Source organism: Hyla sarda, chromosome 9 (genome assembly GCF_029499605.1).
Source record: "Hyla sarda isolate aHylSar1 chromosome 9, aHylSar1.hap1, whole genome shotgun sequence".
Lineage (NCBI taxonomy): Eukaryota > Metazoa > Chordata > Amphibia > Anura > Hylidae > Hyla > Hyla sarda.
The window spans coordinates 2728433-2746107 of NC_079197.1; the positions used below are offsets into that span (position 1 = coordinate 2728433).

The 17675-nt window shown below is 45.0% G+C and overlaps 1 protein-coding gene across 1 annotated transcript in view; it reads right to left on the minus strand.

The window, feature by feature from the left end:
• Window positions 1-17675, minus strand: part of HMCN2 (hemicentin 2) — a gene marked incomplete in the record, with an annotated part of 213000 nt that overhangs the window by 65228 nt on the left and 130097 nt on the right. Inside the window, 9 exon segments of the mRNA XM_056539579.1 lie at window positions 5039-5230; window positions 5394-5480; window positions 7572-7685; window positions 8980-9138; window positions 9254-9535; window positions 12158-12313; window positions 13991-14110; window positions 14436-14532; window positions 15529-15704. Of these exon segments, the coding sequence (XP_056395554.1) occupies window positions 5039-5230; window positions 5394-5480; window positions 7572-7685; window positions 8980-9138; window positions 9254-9535; window positions 12158-12313; window positions 13991-14110; window positions 14436-14532; window positions 15529-15704 (1383 nt within the window).

A 17675-nucleotide genomic window follows, 5' to 3' on the forward strand; every position in this document is an offset into this window, starting at 1 on the left:
GGGGGGTGGGGGGGTGCAGTCGCGGTGCGGTGGGGGCGGTGCGGGGGGCGGGGCATTATCGGCTTATCGGCATTATCACCGATAATGCCCAAAATCGTGATTATCGGCCGATAATATCGGCCATACCGATAATCGGTCGATCCCTAATATATATATATATATACACACACACATACACAGTGTCAACTTTAGTCCAAAATAATAGGAAGATGGAGGAGCACCGTGTAAAGGGTTTATAGTCCAAAAATAGGATTTATAATCCACACTGGGTGCACATTTCACGGATCCAACTTTTGATGCAGAATCAACCAGCAAACCCTAAGGAAGAAGCAGCACTCAACAAATCCAATGTATGAAGAAGTTTATTCCCCCATATATATACAGCAACGTTTCGCCCCCAAACTTCATCCTTTTCCAACCAAGAAAACTTATCCTGTACTGATCCTGAGTTATATCCTGTATTATACCCCAGAGCTGTACTCACTATTCTGCTGTTGAGGTCACTGTGTACATACATTACATTACTTATCCTGTACTGATCCTGAGTTATATCCTGTATTATACTCCAGAGCTGTACTCACTATTCTGCTGGTGAGGTCACTGTGTACATACATTACATTACTTATCCTGTACAGATCCTGAGTTATACCCTGTATTATACTCCAGAGCTGTACTCACTATTCTGCTGGTGAGATCACTGTGTACATACATTACTTATCCTGTACTGATCCTGAGTTATATCCTGTATTATACTCCAGAGCTGCACTCACTATTCTGCTGGTGAGGTCACTGTGTACATACATTACATTACTTATCCTGTACTGATCCTGAGTTATATCCTGTATTATACCCCAGAGCTGTACTCACTATTCTGCTGGTGAGGTCACTGTGTACATACATTACATTACTTATCCTGTACTGATCCTGAGTTATATCCTGTATTATACCCCAGAGCTGTACTCACTATTCTGCTGTTGAGGTCACTGTGTACATACATTACATTACTTATCCTGTACTGATCCTGAGTTATACTCTGTATTATACTCCAGAGCTGTACTCACTATTCTGCTGGTGAGATCACTGTGTACATACATTACTTATCCTGTACTGATCCTGAGTTATATCCTGTATTATACCCCAGAGCTGCACTCACTATTCTGCTGGTGAGGTCACTGTGTACATACATTACATTACTTATCCTGTACTGATCCTGAGTAATATCCTGTATTATACCCCAGAGCTGTACTCACTATTCTGCTGGTGAGGTCACTGTGTACATACATTACATTACTTATCCTGTACTGATCCTGAGTTATATCCTGTATTATACCCCAGAGCTGTACTCACTATTCTGCTGGTGAGGTCACTGTGTACATACATTATATTACTTATCCTGTACTGATCCTGAGTTATATCCTGTATTATACCCCAGAGCTGTACTCACTATTCTGCTGTTGAGGTCACTGTGTACATACATTACATTACTTATCCTGTACTGATCCTGAGTTATATCCTGTATTATACCCCAGAGCTGTACTCACTATTCTGCTGGTGAGGTCACTGTGTACATACATTACATTACTTATCCTGTACTGATCCTGAGTTATATCCTGTATTATACTCCAGAGCTGTACTCACTATTCTGCTGTTGAGGTCACTGTGTACATACATTACATTACTTATCCTGTACTGATCCTGAGTTATATCCTGTATTATACTCCAGAGCTGTACTCACTATTCTGCTGGTGAGGTCACTGTGTACATACATTACATTACTTATCCTGTACAGATCCTGAGTTATACCCTGTATTATACTCCAGAGCTGTACTCACTATTCTGCTGGTGAGATCACTGTGTACATACATTACTTATCCTGTACTGATCCTGAGTTATATCCTGTATTATACTCCAGAGCTGCACTCACTATTCTGCTGGTGAGGTCACTGTGTACATACATTACATTACTTATCCTGTACTGATCCTGAGTTATATCCTGTATTATACCCCAGAGCTGTACTCACTATTCTGCTGGTGAGGTCACTGTGTACATACATTACATTACTTATCCTGTACTGATCCTGAGTTATATCCTGTATTATACCCCAGAGCTGTACTCACTATTCTGCTGTTGAGGTCACTGTGTACATACATTACATTACTTATCCTGTACTGATCCTGAGTTATACTCTGTATTATACTCCAGAGCTGTACTCACTATTCTGCTGGTGAGATCACTGTGTACATACATTACTTATCCTGTACTGATCCTGAGTTATATCCTGTATTATACCCCAGAGCTGTACTCACTATTCTGCTGTTGAGGTCACTGTGTACATACATTACATTACTTATCCTGTACTGATCCTGAGTTATATCCTGTATTATACTCCAGAGCTGTACTCACTATTCTGCTGGTGAGGTCACTGTGTACATACATTACATTACTTATCCTGTACAGATCCTGAGTTATACCCTGTATTATACTCCAGAGCTGTACTCACTATTCTGCTGGTGAGATCACTGTGTACATACATTACTTATCCTGTACTGATCCTGAGTTATATCCTGTATTATACTCCAGAGCTGCACTCACTATTCTGCTGGTGAGGTCACTGTGTACATACATTACATTACTTATCCTGTACTGATCCTGAGTTATATCCTGTATTATACCCCAGAGCTGTACTCACTATTCTGCTGGTGAGGTCACTGTGTACATACATTACATTACTTATCCTGTACTGATCCTGAGTTATATCCTGTATTATACCCCAGAGCTGTACTCACTATTCTGCTGTTGAGGTCACTGTGTACATACATTACATTACTTATCCTGTACTGATCCTGAGTTATACTCTGTATTATACTCCAGAGCTGTACTCACTATTCTGCTGGTGAGATCACTGTGTACATACATTACTTATCCTGTACTGATCCTGAGTTATATCCTGTATTATACTCCAGAGCTGCACTCACTATTCTGCTGGTGAGGTCACTGTGTACATACATTACATTACTTATCCTGTACTGATCCTGAGTTATATCCTGTATTATACCCCAGAGCTGTACTCACTATTCTGCTGGTGAGGTCACTGTGTACATACATTACATTACTTATCCTGTACTGATCCTGAGTTATATCCTGTATTATACCCCAGAGCTGTACTCACTATTCTGCTGGTGAGGTCACTGTGTACATACATTATATTACTTATCCTGTACTGATCCTGAGTTATATCCTGTATTATACCCCAGAGCTGTACTCACTATTCTGCTGTTGAGGTCACTGTGTACATACATTACATTACTTATCCTGTACTGATCCTGAGTTATATCCTGTATTATACCCCAGAGCTGTACTCACTATTCTGCTGGTGAGGTCACTGTGTACATACATTACATTACTTATCCTGTACTGATCCTGAGTTATATCCTGTATTATACTCCAGAGCTGTACTCACTATTCTGCTGTTGAGGTCACTGTGTACATACATTACATTACTTATCCTGTACTGATCCTGAGTTATATCCTGTATTATACTCCAGAGCTGTACTCACTATTCTGCTGGTGAGGTCACTGTGTACATACATTACATTACTTATCCTGTACAGATCCTGAGTTATACCCTGTATTATACTCCAGAGCTGTACTCACTATTCTGCTGGTGAGATCACTGTGTACATACATTACTTATCCTGTACTGATCCTGAGTTATATCCTGTATTATACTCCAGAGCTGCACTCACTATTCTGCTGGTGAGGTCACTGTGTACATACATTACATTACTTATCCTGTACTGATCCTGAGTTATATCCTGTATTATACCCCAGAGCTGTACTCACTATTCTGCTGGTGAGGTCACTGTGTACATACATTACATTACTTATCCTGTACTGATCCTGAGTTATATCCTGTATTATACCCCAGAGCTGTACTCACTATTCTGCTGTTGAGGTCACTGTGTACATACATTACATTACTTATCCTGTACTGATCCTGAGTTATACTCTGTATTATACTCCAGAGCTGTACTCACTATTCTGCTGGTGAGATCACTGTGTACATACATTACTTATCCTGTACTGATCCTGAGTTATATCCTGTATTATACTCCAGAGCTGCACTCACTATTCTGCTGGTGAGGTCACTGTGTACATACATTACATTACTTATCCTGTACTGATCCTGAGTTATATCCTGTATTATACCCCAGAGCTGTACTCACTATTCTGCTGGTGAGGTCACTGTGTACATACATTACATTACTTATCCTGTACTGATCCTGAGTTATATCCTGTATTATACTCCAGAGCTGTACTCACTATTCTGCTGGTGAGGTCACTGTGTACATACATTACTTATCCTGTACTGATCCTGAGTTATATCCTGTATTATACCCCAGAGCTGTACTCACTATTCTGCTGGTGAGGTCACTGTGTACACACATTACATTACTTATCCTGTACTGATCCTGAGTTATATCCTGTATTATACTCCAGAGCTGTACTCACTATTCTGCTGGTGAGATCACTGTGTACATACATTATATTACTTATCCTGTACTGATCCTGAGTTATATCCTGTATTATACTCCAGAGCTCCACTCACTATTCTGCTGGTGAGGTCACTGTGTACCTACATTACATTACTTATCCTGTACTGATCCTGAGTTATATCCTGTATTATATTCCAGAGCTGTACTCACTATTCTGCTGGTGAGATCACTGTGTACATACATTACATTACTTATCCTGTACTGATCCTGAGTTATATCCTGTATTATACTCCAGAGCTGTACTCACTATTCTGCTGGTGAGGTCACTGTGTACATACATTACATTACTTATCCTGTACTGATCCTGAGTTATATCCTGTATTATACTCCAGAGCTGTACTCACTATTCTGCTGGTGAGGTCACTGTGTACATACATTACTTATTCTGTACTGATCCTGAGTTATATCCTGTATTATACCCCAGAGCTGTACTCACTATTCTGCTGGTGAGGTCACTGTGTACATACATTACATTACTTACCTAAAACTGTTAATATGAAATATTTGCTGGTCTCGGCGAGGGGATTGATGGCCAGACAGGTGTAATGTCCTGCGGTGAAGACATTCGCCGTCTCTATCAGGAGCTCAGACCCGTCCTCGGAGATATGGATTCCGTCTCCACTCTGGAGGGGCTGGGAGTCCCTGAACCAGGAGATACTTGGCAGCGGGTGACCTGACGGGGCAGAAAACACTCAGCTTAGTATTGGTACTAAAGGGTTAAAGTTAAGCCGCGTGCGTCCATCTGAACTATGCGCCATTCTTTACTGACTGGTACAGAGTCGTCTTTTAGTCATTACAGATACATGAGCGTCATAAGAACAGGAACACCTGATTACCTGACGCCCGGCAGCGGAGACGGATGGGCCGACCTTCTGCTACGCGGAAATGTTTGTCATCATCATCGTCTTCTATGGTGGGCGGGACTGAAAAACACAAGACGCCGTACTTTACGGACAATGTCTGCGCCACCATTGTGTCCTCCCATCTTCCTTTGTCTGCTGTGCACCCACAAGCAGGGCTGGTGCAAGGATTTTTGTCACCTTAGGCATAAGCCAATTTCGCCACCCCCTTGACTCCGCCCATTGGCCCGCCCTTTGACACGCTCAACCTTACTACTGGGGTGACACACTGTAACAAACCTCCTCCTCATGCTGCTGGTTGAGCGAGTGGTTCGGATGCTGGTTGTCTAACTTTCCTGTGGCAGGCAGAGCGGCGCCCCCATCAAAAGGGCGCTCTAGGCAGCTGCCTATTTAGCCTATAGGCAGAGCCGGCCCTGCCCATAAGTCACCCAGGCTGCACAGCAATGCACAGACTCTTCTCTGCAGTTTACCTCTATCTATCCCTCTATTCTCTGCTAAACTAATTTTCTCGCTAAACACGTTAATAGAATCTTCACATATATTGCCCGGGAATCATGATTTTCCATGGCTCTGGTTGGCACAAAGAGTTAAAAAATTATAATTTTTATTTCTACGCAAGCACGTACTGTGCGTAAACTTTAGAATTTTTCTTATTAACCACGCCTTGCTCACCAGCATGCTGGGAGTTGTAGTTTTGCAACAGTTGGAGGGAGGCAGATTGGACATCTAAGACTTAGGGCAGTGTTTCCCAATCAGGATGCCTCCAGCTGTTGCAAAACTACAACTCCCAGCATGCCCGGACAGCCAACGGCTGTCTGGGCATGCTGGGAGTTGTAGTTTTGAAACAGCTGAAGGGCCCAAAATTGGATATCTAAGCCTTAGGGCAGTGTTTCCCAATCAAGATGCCTCCAGTTCCTTTTTGCGCCATTTTTTACATTTTTTTTTCTGCCATATTGGATTTTTTTTAATTAAAGGAGTACTCCAGGATAAGAAAACGTATCCCCTATCCTAAGGTTAGGGGATGAGTTTCAGATCGTGGGGGGTCCGACTGCTGGGGCCCCCCGTGATCTCCTGTACAGGGCCCTCGGCTCTTTGCCAAAATAGCGCATTTCGACCACCGCATGATGCAGCGGCCGACACGCCCCCTCAATACATTTCTATGGCAAAGGCGGAGGCTGCTGATTGCAGCGCTCCAGGCTCCCCATAGAGATGTATTGAGGGGACGTGTCAGCTGCCGCGTCATGCGGTGGTCGGACACACCCCCTGGCCGCTGACTGTCGGGGCCCCGTACGGGAGATCGCGGGGGGCCCCAGTGGTCGGACCCCCTGCGATCTCAAACTCATCCCCTATCCTTAGGATAGGGGATAGGTTTTCTTATCCTGGAGTACTCCTTTAATGTAATTGTAATTAATATCGTAAATTTTTGTGCCAAAACTGCAGATTTTGGCGCCAAATTTTATATCCCGGAGGATTCTGGCGGAAGCATCTCACATAATATTCCATGATTACTAGCGGCCTGACAAGGGATAACTGTATAAATAAAACATTTCCAGGGCTTAAATGTGAGTTCAGGTGCAGTGAACATGAAAAAAAAAGAAAAAAAAAAGGACAAAAAAAATTTTTAATAACATTTTCCAATAATAATTATTTTTTTTATTTATAATTTTTATTATATATTTTTTATTATATTTATTTTTAAATAATTGATTAAATAACACCTTTTCCCCAAAAATAAAAATAAAAAACTATAACCATCTCTGTGATTTCTACACTAGCTAAAAAGCTGGGGTGAAATTTTTGATGTAAATTGGACTCTCACCCCTTTGGAAATATCATGAAAAACCTGACATTTACATAGCCACGCCCACTTTTGCAATACTGATGTGAATAGTTTAAATCTTGGATAATTCTAATGTAAAACACTTTGAATATCTGATGTAAACTTTTTTTTTGCGTGTTTTTAAATTTTTTTTTAATAAAAGGGACACATACGCTTGCAAAAGTACCACCCTAAGTCAGACACGATTTTTGGACACATCCAATTTTATTGTTTAGTGTACAATTCTATGCAATTTTAACAAAAGTTCAACAAATGCAAAAATCGTGATATTATTGCGACCGTTCTCCAAGAGCCGTAGACTTCCGGACACTTACCTAAGATATCCACAACGAATTTCTTCCTGGCTTCTCCGGCTGCATTAGAGACCACACAAGCGTAGACTCCGCCATCTTCTCTTTGTGCGTGTAATACTTTAAGGACCCGACCTCCTGGGTAAAGACGGTAAATCATCATTATACTATTTGTTATACCAGTGTTTCCCAACTAGGGTGCCTCCAGCTGTTGTACAACTGCAACCCCCAGCCAAAGGTTGTCTGGGCATGCTGGGAGTTGTAGTTTTGCAACAGCTAAAGGGCTGCAGGTTGGACATCTAAGACTTAGGGCAGTATTTTCAAACCAGTGTGCCTCCAGCTGTTGCAAAACTACAACTCCCAGCATGCCTGGACAGCCAACGTCTGTCCAGACATGCTGAGAGTTGTGGTTTTGCAACAGCTGGAGGCACCTTTGTTGGAAAAGTGCACTGTACAAAACATATAGAAGACTAGTATTGTGCATGTAATACCTTAAAGGGGTACTCCACTGGAAAATATATATATATATCATCAGCTGCTTTTATGATCCACAGGAAGTTCTTTTCTTTTTGAATTTCCTTTCTGCCTGACCACAAAGCTCTCTGCTGACACCTCTGTCCATTTTAGGAACTGTCCAGAGTACAAGAAAATCCCCATTGAAAACCTCTCCTGCTCTGGACAGTTCCTAAAATGGACAGAGGTGTCAGCAGAGAGCTTTGTGGTCAGGCAGAAAGGAAATTCAAAAAGAAAATAACTTCCTGTGGACCATAACAGCAGCTGATAAGTACTGGAAGGATTAAGATTTTTTTATAGAAGTAATTTACAAATCTGTTTAACTTTCTGACACCAGTTGATTTAAAAAAAAAAAATGTTTTCCAGTGGAGTACCCCTTTAAGGACCCAACCTCCTGGGTAAAGACAGTAAATTATAATCATACTATTTATTATACCAGTGTTTCCCCAGCAGTGTGCCACCAGCTGTTGCAAAACTACAAATCCCAGCATGCCCAGACAGCCAATGGCTCAGATAGGAGATCTAGGCCTTAGGGCAGTGTTTCCCAGGCAGAGTTCCTTTAGATGTTGCAACTCCCAGCATGCTTGGACAGATGATGGCTTACCAGGCTCACTGGGATTTGTAGTTTTGCAACAGCTGAAGGACATCAAATTGGACATCTAGGCCTTAGAGAAGTGTTTCCCAACCCGACTGGCTTCAGCTGTTGCAAAACTACAACTCCCAGCATGCCCGGACAGCCTTTAGCTGTCTGGGCATGCTGGGAGTTGCAGCTTTGAAACAGCTGGAGGCACCCTGGTTGGGAAACACTGCCATAGTGTGATAGGGTCAGCATTAAGCTGGGCCCTATAGAACCCTTGTATGACGTCTATATGGAATGGTGCCCATCACCTCCACAGACCCCACCCAAGGACGCCATTACCTGACTGCACGCGGGTACTATCCAGCGGGACGTTATCTCTATACCATGTGACGGACGGAGGAGGGATCCCATTAGCTTCACAGGCGAGCGAGAAGGTGCCGTGCAGAGCGACACTTATGTTCTGGGGCTCGGTCGGGGAGTTTGCAATCTGAGGTGGAACTGGAAAAAGACAAAATCCAGTAATAAAAAAAGGCAAAAAAAGCTGAGTATGAGCAGGACGATGTGTGTCGGCCATCATGGAGGACACCACAGGGCCGTATAAGGGAGCGCTTACCCTGCACCGTGACGTCATATTTCACATCCGTCTGTCCAGCCGCGTTCACCGCCACACACACGTAGCGCCCGGAATGCGGTGGTTGGGCGCGGGTTATGGTCAGCTGATGACCTTTGTTCTTCAGGATGACGTCTGGTCCAGTCCCCAGTGGGAAGCCATCTTTGAGCCACGTTACTGATGGTGTGGGCTTCCCGCTGACAATACACTCCAGGGTGATGTGGCCGCCACGCGTGACTGTCATCTGCCGCGGGACATGGCTGCTCCCGGTTATTACCGGCAAAGCTGGAGATGAAGGACGAGAGAGGGAAAAAAATCACGTAAACGCAATGTGTGAATTGGTTCAATATTCACATGCAAAACTCCCCTGATCTTAAAGAAGAACTCCAGATTTTTTTCTTGTCCATATCATGCACACTCACCATCAATAGTCCTAAAGCACCATCTGTTTTATTCCAGCACAGCTGCATCCATTTCATTACTGTAACTGGGTCATGTGATCACCAACCTGACCCACAGATAATCAGTGTTTAATGTGTCAGAGGAAGTGGTCAGTCCTGGGTCAGCTGACTTCCTTTCATCACCTATTAGATGCCTCCTTAATGCTCACAGACACATTATTTGCTTAGTTTTTTTCCTTTTTATGCTGCGATTTTCCCAAAATGTTAAATTTTTATAGCAGTTTTGGAAAATCGCAGCATAAACAGCCAAAATGCAGTGAAAATGAGCGAAAAGTTCTGTAAAAAAGTGTAAACACAGCCTAAAAGGGTAACTGTTGTTTCAATAGATTGCTATAAACCTGCATGGTTGTGATCGGTTAACCCTTCAGAGTGGTGAAAGGAGATTTTAGGGCTCTTACTGCTGTTATTAAGCTCCAGAGAATCCGATTCATGGTGCATGGATATTTCTCATTCACCTCAATTCAGGGGGTGGGACCAGTGCTGGGCTGTTCGCAAGTAGTACTCACACAGGTATTTACTTCCATTACTTGTCTAGCCAATCACAGCACTATGCTATGACAAAGTGCTGGAGAAAGTGCACTGGACTGAACAGGATGCCCCCTGCTGGGCTGATGATTTACACAGTACAGTACTATTGATGGCACATGGAGGGAAAAGGAAGTCACTTATGAACTGGGTTTGCAAGTTGTGAGCAGAAAAAAAAGAAATGGCAACAGGATCACAGCAAGTAAAGGGTTACACTAAGCACTTAGCTGTTCCCAATGAGAAGCTAAAAGGAGTGGGGTGGTGGGGGGGGGATCATACTGCAGCAATGGGGACAAACAACTGTAGGCCCACTGGTATTTACACAAGAAACAGCTGCTCTGAGCATTTGAGTGGTCAGAGATAAGAAGGAAGCCTTGATTTACCTTTGAGGATAAGTGTGGATCATCTTCAGCAGGCAGACAGGCTCAGAGTGCAGGTACACAGCCCAGATTTACTCAGGGTCTTTCTCTCCTGCACAGAGCACATGCTAAACCTCACCCCCAATTTCTGTCATTTGTCCTGGTCTGTCTATTACTAGATACAAATTTTCCCTGACAACAGGCAATGTACAGCAGGTTGCAAAGAAGGGAGACCCCTAGTGGCCAAGATTTAGAGCTGTTTTTCTGCAGTAAGGGGTCGTTTTTGGTAAATGAAGTGATTCACAAATATGGAAGGACTCACATTGGCTATAAACCAGGGGGAGGTTGTTTGAAACTCATTGGCCCTCATTTACTAACAGGATTCCTACTCTTTTTGTCGGGTTTTGCGCCTAAATTCTGTCTCATGGACCATGCGACAGAATGTGCGACAGAAAAAACCCAACAGAAACAGAATCACTCAGAGTGAAAAAAAAACCTTCAAAGTGGGCGTAGTTTTCGGGTAAAGGGGCGTGTTCCCTACATTTCATCCAAAATCGCTCGTCTTTTCTGAAAACCACTCTGAAAATCATGTGAATTTTCTGGGAAGAAAACCCTACACTTTAAGGCATGTATAAAGTTTCCGAAAGCGGAATAAATTAGTAAATACCATGGAAAAAAGGTCAGAACAGCAAAAAAACACAACAAAACCTACACTCCACTCTTAGTAAATCAGGGCCATTAAAGGGGTACTCCACTGGAATTTTTTTTTTATTTTTTTTTAATGAACAGGTGCCAGAAAGTTATACAGATCTGTACATTAATTCTATTAAAAAGTCTTAATCCTTCTAGTACTTATCAGCTGCTGTATGCTCCACAGGAAGTTCTTTTCTTTTTTGAGTTTCCTTTCTGTCTGACCACAGTGCTCTCTGCTGACACCTCTGTCCCTGTCAGGAACTGTCTAGAGCAGGAGAGGTTTTCTATGGGGATTTGATCCTACTCTGGACAGTTCCTCAAACGGACAGAGGTGTCAGCAGAGAGCACTGTGGTCAGACAGAAAGGAAATTCAAAAAGAAAAGATCTTCCTGTGGATAATACAGCAGCTGATAAGTACTGGAAGGGTTAATATTTTTTACTAGAAGTAATTTACAAATCTGTTTAACTTTCTGGCACCAGTTGATTAAAAAAAAAAGTTTAAGTTGATAGCACCCCTCAGTTGTGATTATAGGTCAAATCACTTTACCTGTACACAATGTAAACCGACCTCAACCCACTTATGAGTCTAATCAGTTCACCTTAATGACCTCCAGCACCAGCAGTCTAATTAAATCACCAGGTGCAGTGATCATACTCCACCTCCTCTCTCTCTCTGCAAAACCAGAGGATTCATGGGAAATGTAAGCAGCATAAGGAAATAATTTATGTTCTGAAATGGGAATAATATGGCTGAAAACTCCATGCCTGCCACATACCAGACATCAGACGAAAATCACAAGTCATAGAAGAAAAGGAGACGATTCTGAGGATAGAAGAAAGGAGGATGTGAAATGTCCCCTGCTGCTTACCGTAGACCTCCAGTGAGTAGTCCCGCTGGCTGCTTCCGGCCTCATTGCTGCACACACAGCTGTACGCTCCTTCATTGGACGCCTGGACCCGGCTGATCTGCAGCAGCCTCCCCCCTGCGGAGACCTGAGCGCGCTCCTCATCCATGAGGGGGGACCCTGGAACCATGCAGAAGATTGAGATTTATTTTAGCCATTGCAGTATCCACAACCAGCCCGAGGCCTGTATCATCTGCTGCAGGGTTATGGAGCTGTGGCGTCTTTACACCATTGTGTCTTAAAGGGGTACTCCGGTAGAAAACCATTTTTTTCAAATCAACTGTTGCCAGAAAGTTAAACAGATTTGTAAATTACTTCTATATAAAATCTTAATCCCTCCAGTACTTATCAGCTGCTGTATTCTCCACAGGAAGTTGTGTAGTTCTTTCCAGTCTGACCACAGTGCTCTCTGCTGACACCTCTGTCTATGTCAGGAACTGTCCAGAGTACAAGCAAGGACAAGCAGAACAGTTCCTGACACAACAGAGGTGTCAGCAGAGAGCACTCTGGTCAGGCTGGAAAGAACTACACAACTTCCTGTGGAGAATACAGCAGCTGATAAGTACCGTAAGGATTAAGATTTTTATATAGAAGTACATTACAAATCTGTATAACTTTCTGCCACCAGTTGATTTAAAAAAGGAGTTTTCCACCGGAGTACCCCTTTAAGGTCACCTTACGCCACACCTGACCTCTATAAGGGTCACCCTACAACTATCGCTTCTGCATCCAGTGCAACCCGACTATTTGATGAAGGTCAGAGTGACCGAAACATTATAACACTTAAAATTTCGGATGAATGCAGAAAGCAAAACATTTAAGGGCCAGGTTTCCTTATATACAAAGTAGGATCCTACTTTATTAAAGGGGTACTCCGGTGGAAAACTTTTTTTTATTTTTTTTAAATCAACTGGTGCCAGAAAGTTAAACAGATTTGCAATAAAAAAATCTTAATCCTTCCAGGAAATTCTTTTCTTTTTGGACCACAAAGCTCTGCTGACATCTCTGTCCATTTTAGGAACTGACCAGAGCAGCATATGTTTGCTATGGCGATTTTCTCCTACTCTGGACAGTTCCTAAAATGGACAGAGATGTCAGCAGAGAGCACTGTGGTCATGATGTCAGCAGAGAGCTCTGTGTTCCAAAAAGAAAATAATTTCCTCTGTGGTATTCAGCAGCTAATAAGTACTGGAAGGATTAAGATTTTTTTTTAAAGTAATTTTCAAATCTGTTTAACTTTCTGGCACCAGTTGATTTAAAAAAAATAAAATAAATGTTTTCCACCCCTTTAAAATTCTGGGCGCACTGTGTTTTATTTTGGTGGGGAAAAATGTCAGAAACAAAATGCATCACAGAACAGATCACATTTTTGGCATTTTTCTTATGTATTATATATATATAAATTTTTAAATTAGCTCACCACACCACCTTCACAGGTAGTGTGTCCTGCAAAACAGCTCGGGCTCGATTTAAGAAGTCTCAGAACTGATTGGGATTTATGCCAAGCCAGAACTCTCTCCAGAAGGAAAGAGTACCCATCTGCAGACAGCTGTTTCGGGGTGTTTGCCCCTCGTCAGTACAGAGCAGGGTGATCTGGCTTGGCTGTGGTGAGAGGCCTGTGGCTTTAAACGGGGTCAGTACTTATATATAGATAGATAGATAAATATGATATATATATATATATATATTTTTTTTTTTCTTCTCAAATTTGTATGTGCTAGAATAGATACTTTTAGTGATATATATATATATAAATATGGTGACAATTAAGGTGTGTACATGGGCAACAACACTTACCGTTCTTTGTCCAGGTGAGTACGGGGGGTGGAGACCCCTGACATTCACAGGTAAAGCTGACCGGCTGCCCCTCAATGACCGACATGGGGGAGTCCGGGGAGGCTGGGAACGTAGGAGGCACTAGAGAAGAAATACAATACAGTAATACAAAAACAAATCAGTTGTTATTACTAGTAGGATCAGTGTTTCCCAACAAGGATGCCTCCAGCTGTTGCAAAACTGCAACTCCCAGCATGCCCGGACAGCGGTTGGCTGTCCGGGCCTGCTGGGAGTAGTAGTTCCCAACAAGGGTGCCTCCAGCTGTTGCAAAACTACAACTCCCAGCATGCCTGGACAGCCAGTGGCATGCTGCGAGTTGTAGTTTTGCAACAGCTGGATGCACAGTGGATGGAAAACACTGAGTTAGATACTTGTATGTGTTCTCCTCCATGTACACAACACTTACCCCATATGAGGACATTATAATACTTCTCGGAGCGGCCGGCCTCGTTGGAGGCCTCACACGTGTATCTTCCTGCATCCCGCAGCTGGGACTGGTCAATCTACGAGGAGACGAAAACAATGTATAAGAGATCATACACCGACCGTAATAACACAGCGGACACTAAACTTCAACCAAGGGAGGCCCAGCTGCTGTATCTAATCCTATCATATGCAATGCTGTCTGCAAAATTGCGGTATCTAATCTTAGTATTTGTGATACAATCTGCTGAGCTGAGGTGTTTTATCTTAGCATATGTGATACTGTCTGCTGAACTGCTGTATCTAATCCCAGCATATGTGATACTGTCTGCTGAACTGCTGTATCTAATCCCAGCATATGTGATACTGTCTGCTTAACTGCTGTATCTAATCCCAGCATATGTGATACTGGCTGCTGGGGTGATGTATCTAATCCTAGCATATGTGATACTGTCTGCTGAACTGCTGTATCTAATCCCAGCAAATGTGATAGTGTCTGCTGAGCTGCTGTATCTAATCCCAGCATATGTGATACTGTCTGCTGAGCTGCTGTATCTAATCCCAGCAAATGTGATAGTGTCTGCTGAGCTGCTGTATCTAATCCCAGCAAATGTGATACTGTCTGCTGAGCTGCTGTATCTAATCCCAGCAAATGTGATACTGTCTGCTGGGGTGCTGTATCTAATCCCAGCATATGTGATACTGTCTGCTGAGCTGCTGTATCTAATCCCAGCATATGTGATACTGTCTACTGGGGTGATGTATCTAATCCTAGCATATGTGATACTGTCTGCTGAACTGCTGTATCTAATCCTGGCATATGTGATCCTATCTGTTGAGCTGCTGTATCTAATCCTGGCATATGTGATACTGTCTGCTGAGCTGCTGTATCTAATCCTAGCATATGTGATACTGTCTGCCGGGGTGATGTATCTAATCCTAGCATATGTGATACTGTCTGCTGAACTGCTGTATCTAATCCTGGCACATGTGATCCTATCTGCTGAGCTGCTGTATCTAATCCTAGGATGTGTGATACACTAGCAGAGAAGCACGCAGCACTACACCATCCTCACCTGCAGGTATCGCCCCTCCTCTGTTACCCGTATCCCTGCCCTCTTAGGCAGCGGCCGCCCATCCTTCAGCCAGGTGATCGCGGGGGGCGGGACGGCGCTGCTCTCACACTCCAGAGTCAATGGCTGGGTGACGGTAACCGAAGTGTTAAACTCTTCTCCCAGGATGCTCGGGGGCACTGCACAAGAGAAATGAATCGGCATAATGTGAAGAGTCAGCGGGGCGGGGCACATACCCTGCTCCTACCCCAAAGACCCAGACGTCTCCCGATACAACATTCTATCTATAATGTCTAAATGTATCCGGTGGCTTCAATTATCTATTATGTATTAATTGGTGTTTCCCAATCAGGGAGCCTCCAGCTGTTGCAAAACAACAACTCCCAGGATGTCCTGACAACCTATGGCTGCAATGGTATCATCTACAGCAGTGTTTCCCAACCAGGTGCCTCCAGCTGCTGCAAAACTACAACTCCCTGTGTGTCCGGACCGCCAACAACTCCCAGTGTGCCCGGACCACCAACAACTCCCAGTGTGCCCGGACCGCCAACAACTCCCAGTGTGCCCGGACCGCCAACAACTCCCAGTGTGCCCGGACCACCAACAACTCCCAGTGTGCCCGGACCACCAACAACTCCCAGTGTGTCCGGACCACCAACAACTCCCAGTGTGCCCGGACCGCCAACAACTCCCAGTGTGCCCGAACAGCCAACAAATCCCAGTGTGCACGGACCACCAACAACTCCCACTGTGCCCGAACAGCCAACAACTCCCAGTGTGCCCGAACAACCAACAACTCGCAGTGTGCCCGGACTACCAACAACTCCCAGTGTGCCCGCACAACCAACAACTCGCAGTGTGCCCGGACCACCAAAAACTCCCAGTGTGCCCGAACCGCCAACAACTCCCAGTGTGCCCGGACCACCAAAAACTCCCAGTGTGCCCGGACCACCAAAAACTCCCAGTGTGCACGGACCACCAACAACTCCCGGTGTGCCCGAACAGCCAACAACTCGCGGTGTGCCCGGACAGCCAACAACTCCCGGTGTGCCCGGACCGCCAACAACTCCCGGTGTGTCCGGACCGCCAACAACTCCCAGTGTGTCCGGACCGCCAACAACTCCCAGTGTGCCCGGACCGCCAACAACTCCCAGTGTGCCCGGACCGCCAACAACTCCCAGTGTGCCCGGACCGCCAACAACTCCCAGTGTGCCCGGACCGCCAACAACTCCCAGTGTGCCCGGACCGCCAACAACTCCCAGTGTGCCCGGACCGCCAACAACTCCCAGTGTGCCCGGACCGCAAACAACTCCCAGTGTGCCCGGACCGCCAACAACTCCCAGTGTGCCCGGACAGCCAACAACTCCCAGTGCGCCCGGACAGCCAACAACTCCCAGTGTGCCCGGACAGCCAACAACTCCCAGTGTGCCCGGACAGCCAACAACTCCCAGTGTGCCCGGACAGCCAACAACTCCCAGTGCGCCCGGACAGCCAACAACTCCCAGTGTGCCAGGACCGCCAACAACTCCCACTGTGCCCAGATAGCCAACAACTCCCAGTGTGCCCGGACCGCCAACAACTCCCAGTGTGCCCGGACAGCCAACAACTCCCAGTGCGCCCGGACAGCCAACAACTCCCAGTGCGCCCGGACAGCCAACAACTCCCAGTGTGCCCGGACAGCCAACAACTCCCAGTGTGCCCGGACCACCAACAACTCCCACTGTGCCCGGACAGCCAACAACTCCCAGTGTGCCCAGACCACCAACAACTCCCACTGTGCCCGGACAGCCAACAACTCCCAGTGTGCCCGGACCACCAACAACTCCCAGTGTGCCCGGACCACCAACAACTCCCAGTGTGCCCGGACCGCCAACAACTCCCAGTGTGCCCGAACAGCCAACAAATCCCAGTGTGCACGGACCACCAACAACTCCCACTGTGCCCGAACAGCCAACAACTCCCAGTGTGCCCGAACAACCAACAACTCGCAGTGTGCCCGGACCACCAACAACTCCCAGTGTGCCCGAACAACCAACAACTCGCAGTGTGCCCGGACCACCAAAAACTCCCAGTGTGCCCGAACCGCCAACAACTCCCAGTGTGCCCGGACCACCAAAAACTCCCAGTGTGCCCGGACCACCAAAAACTCC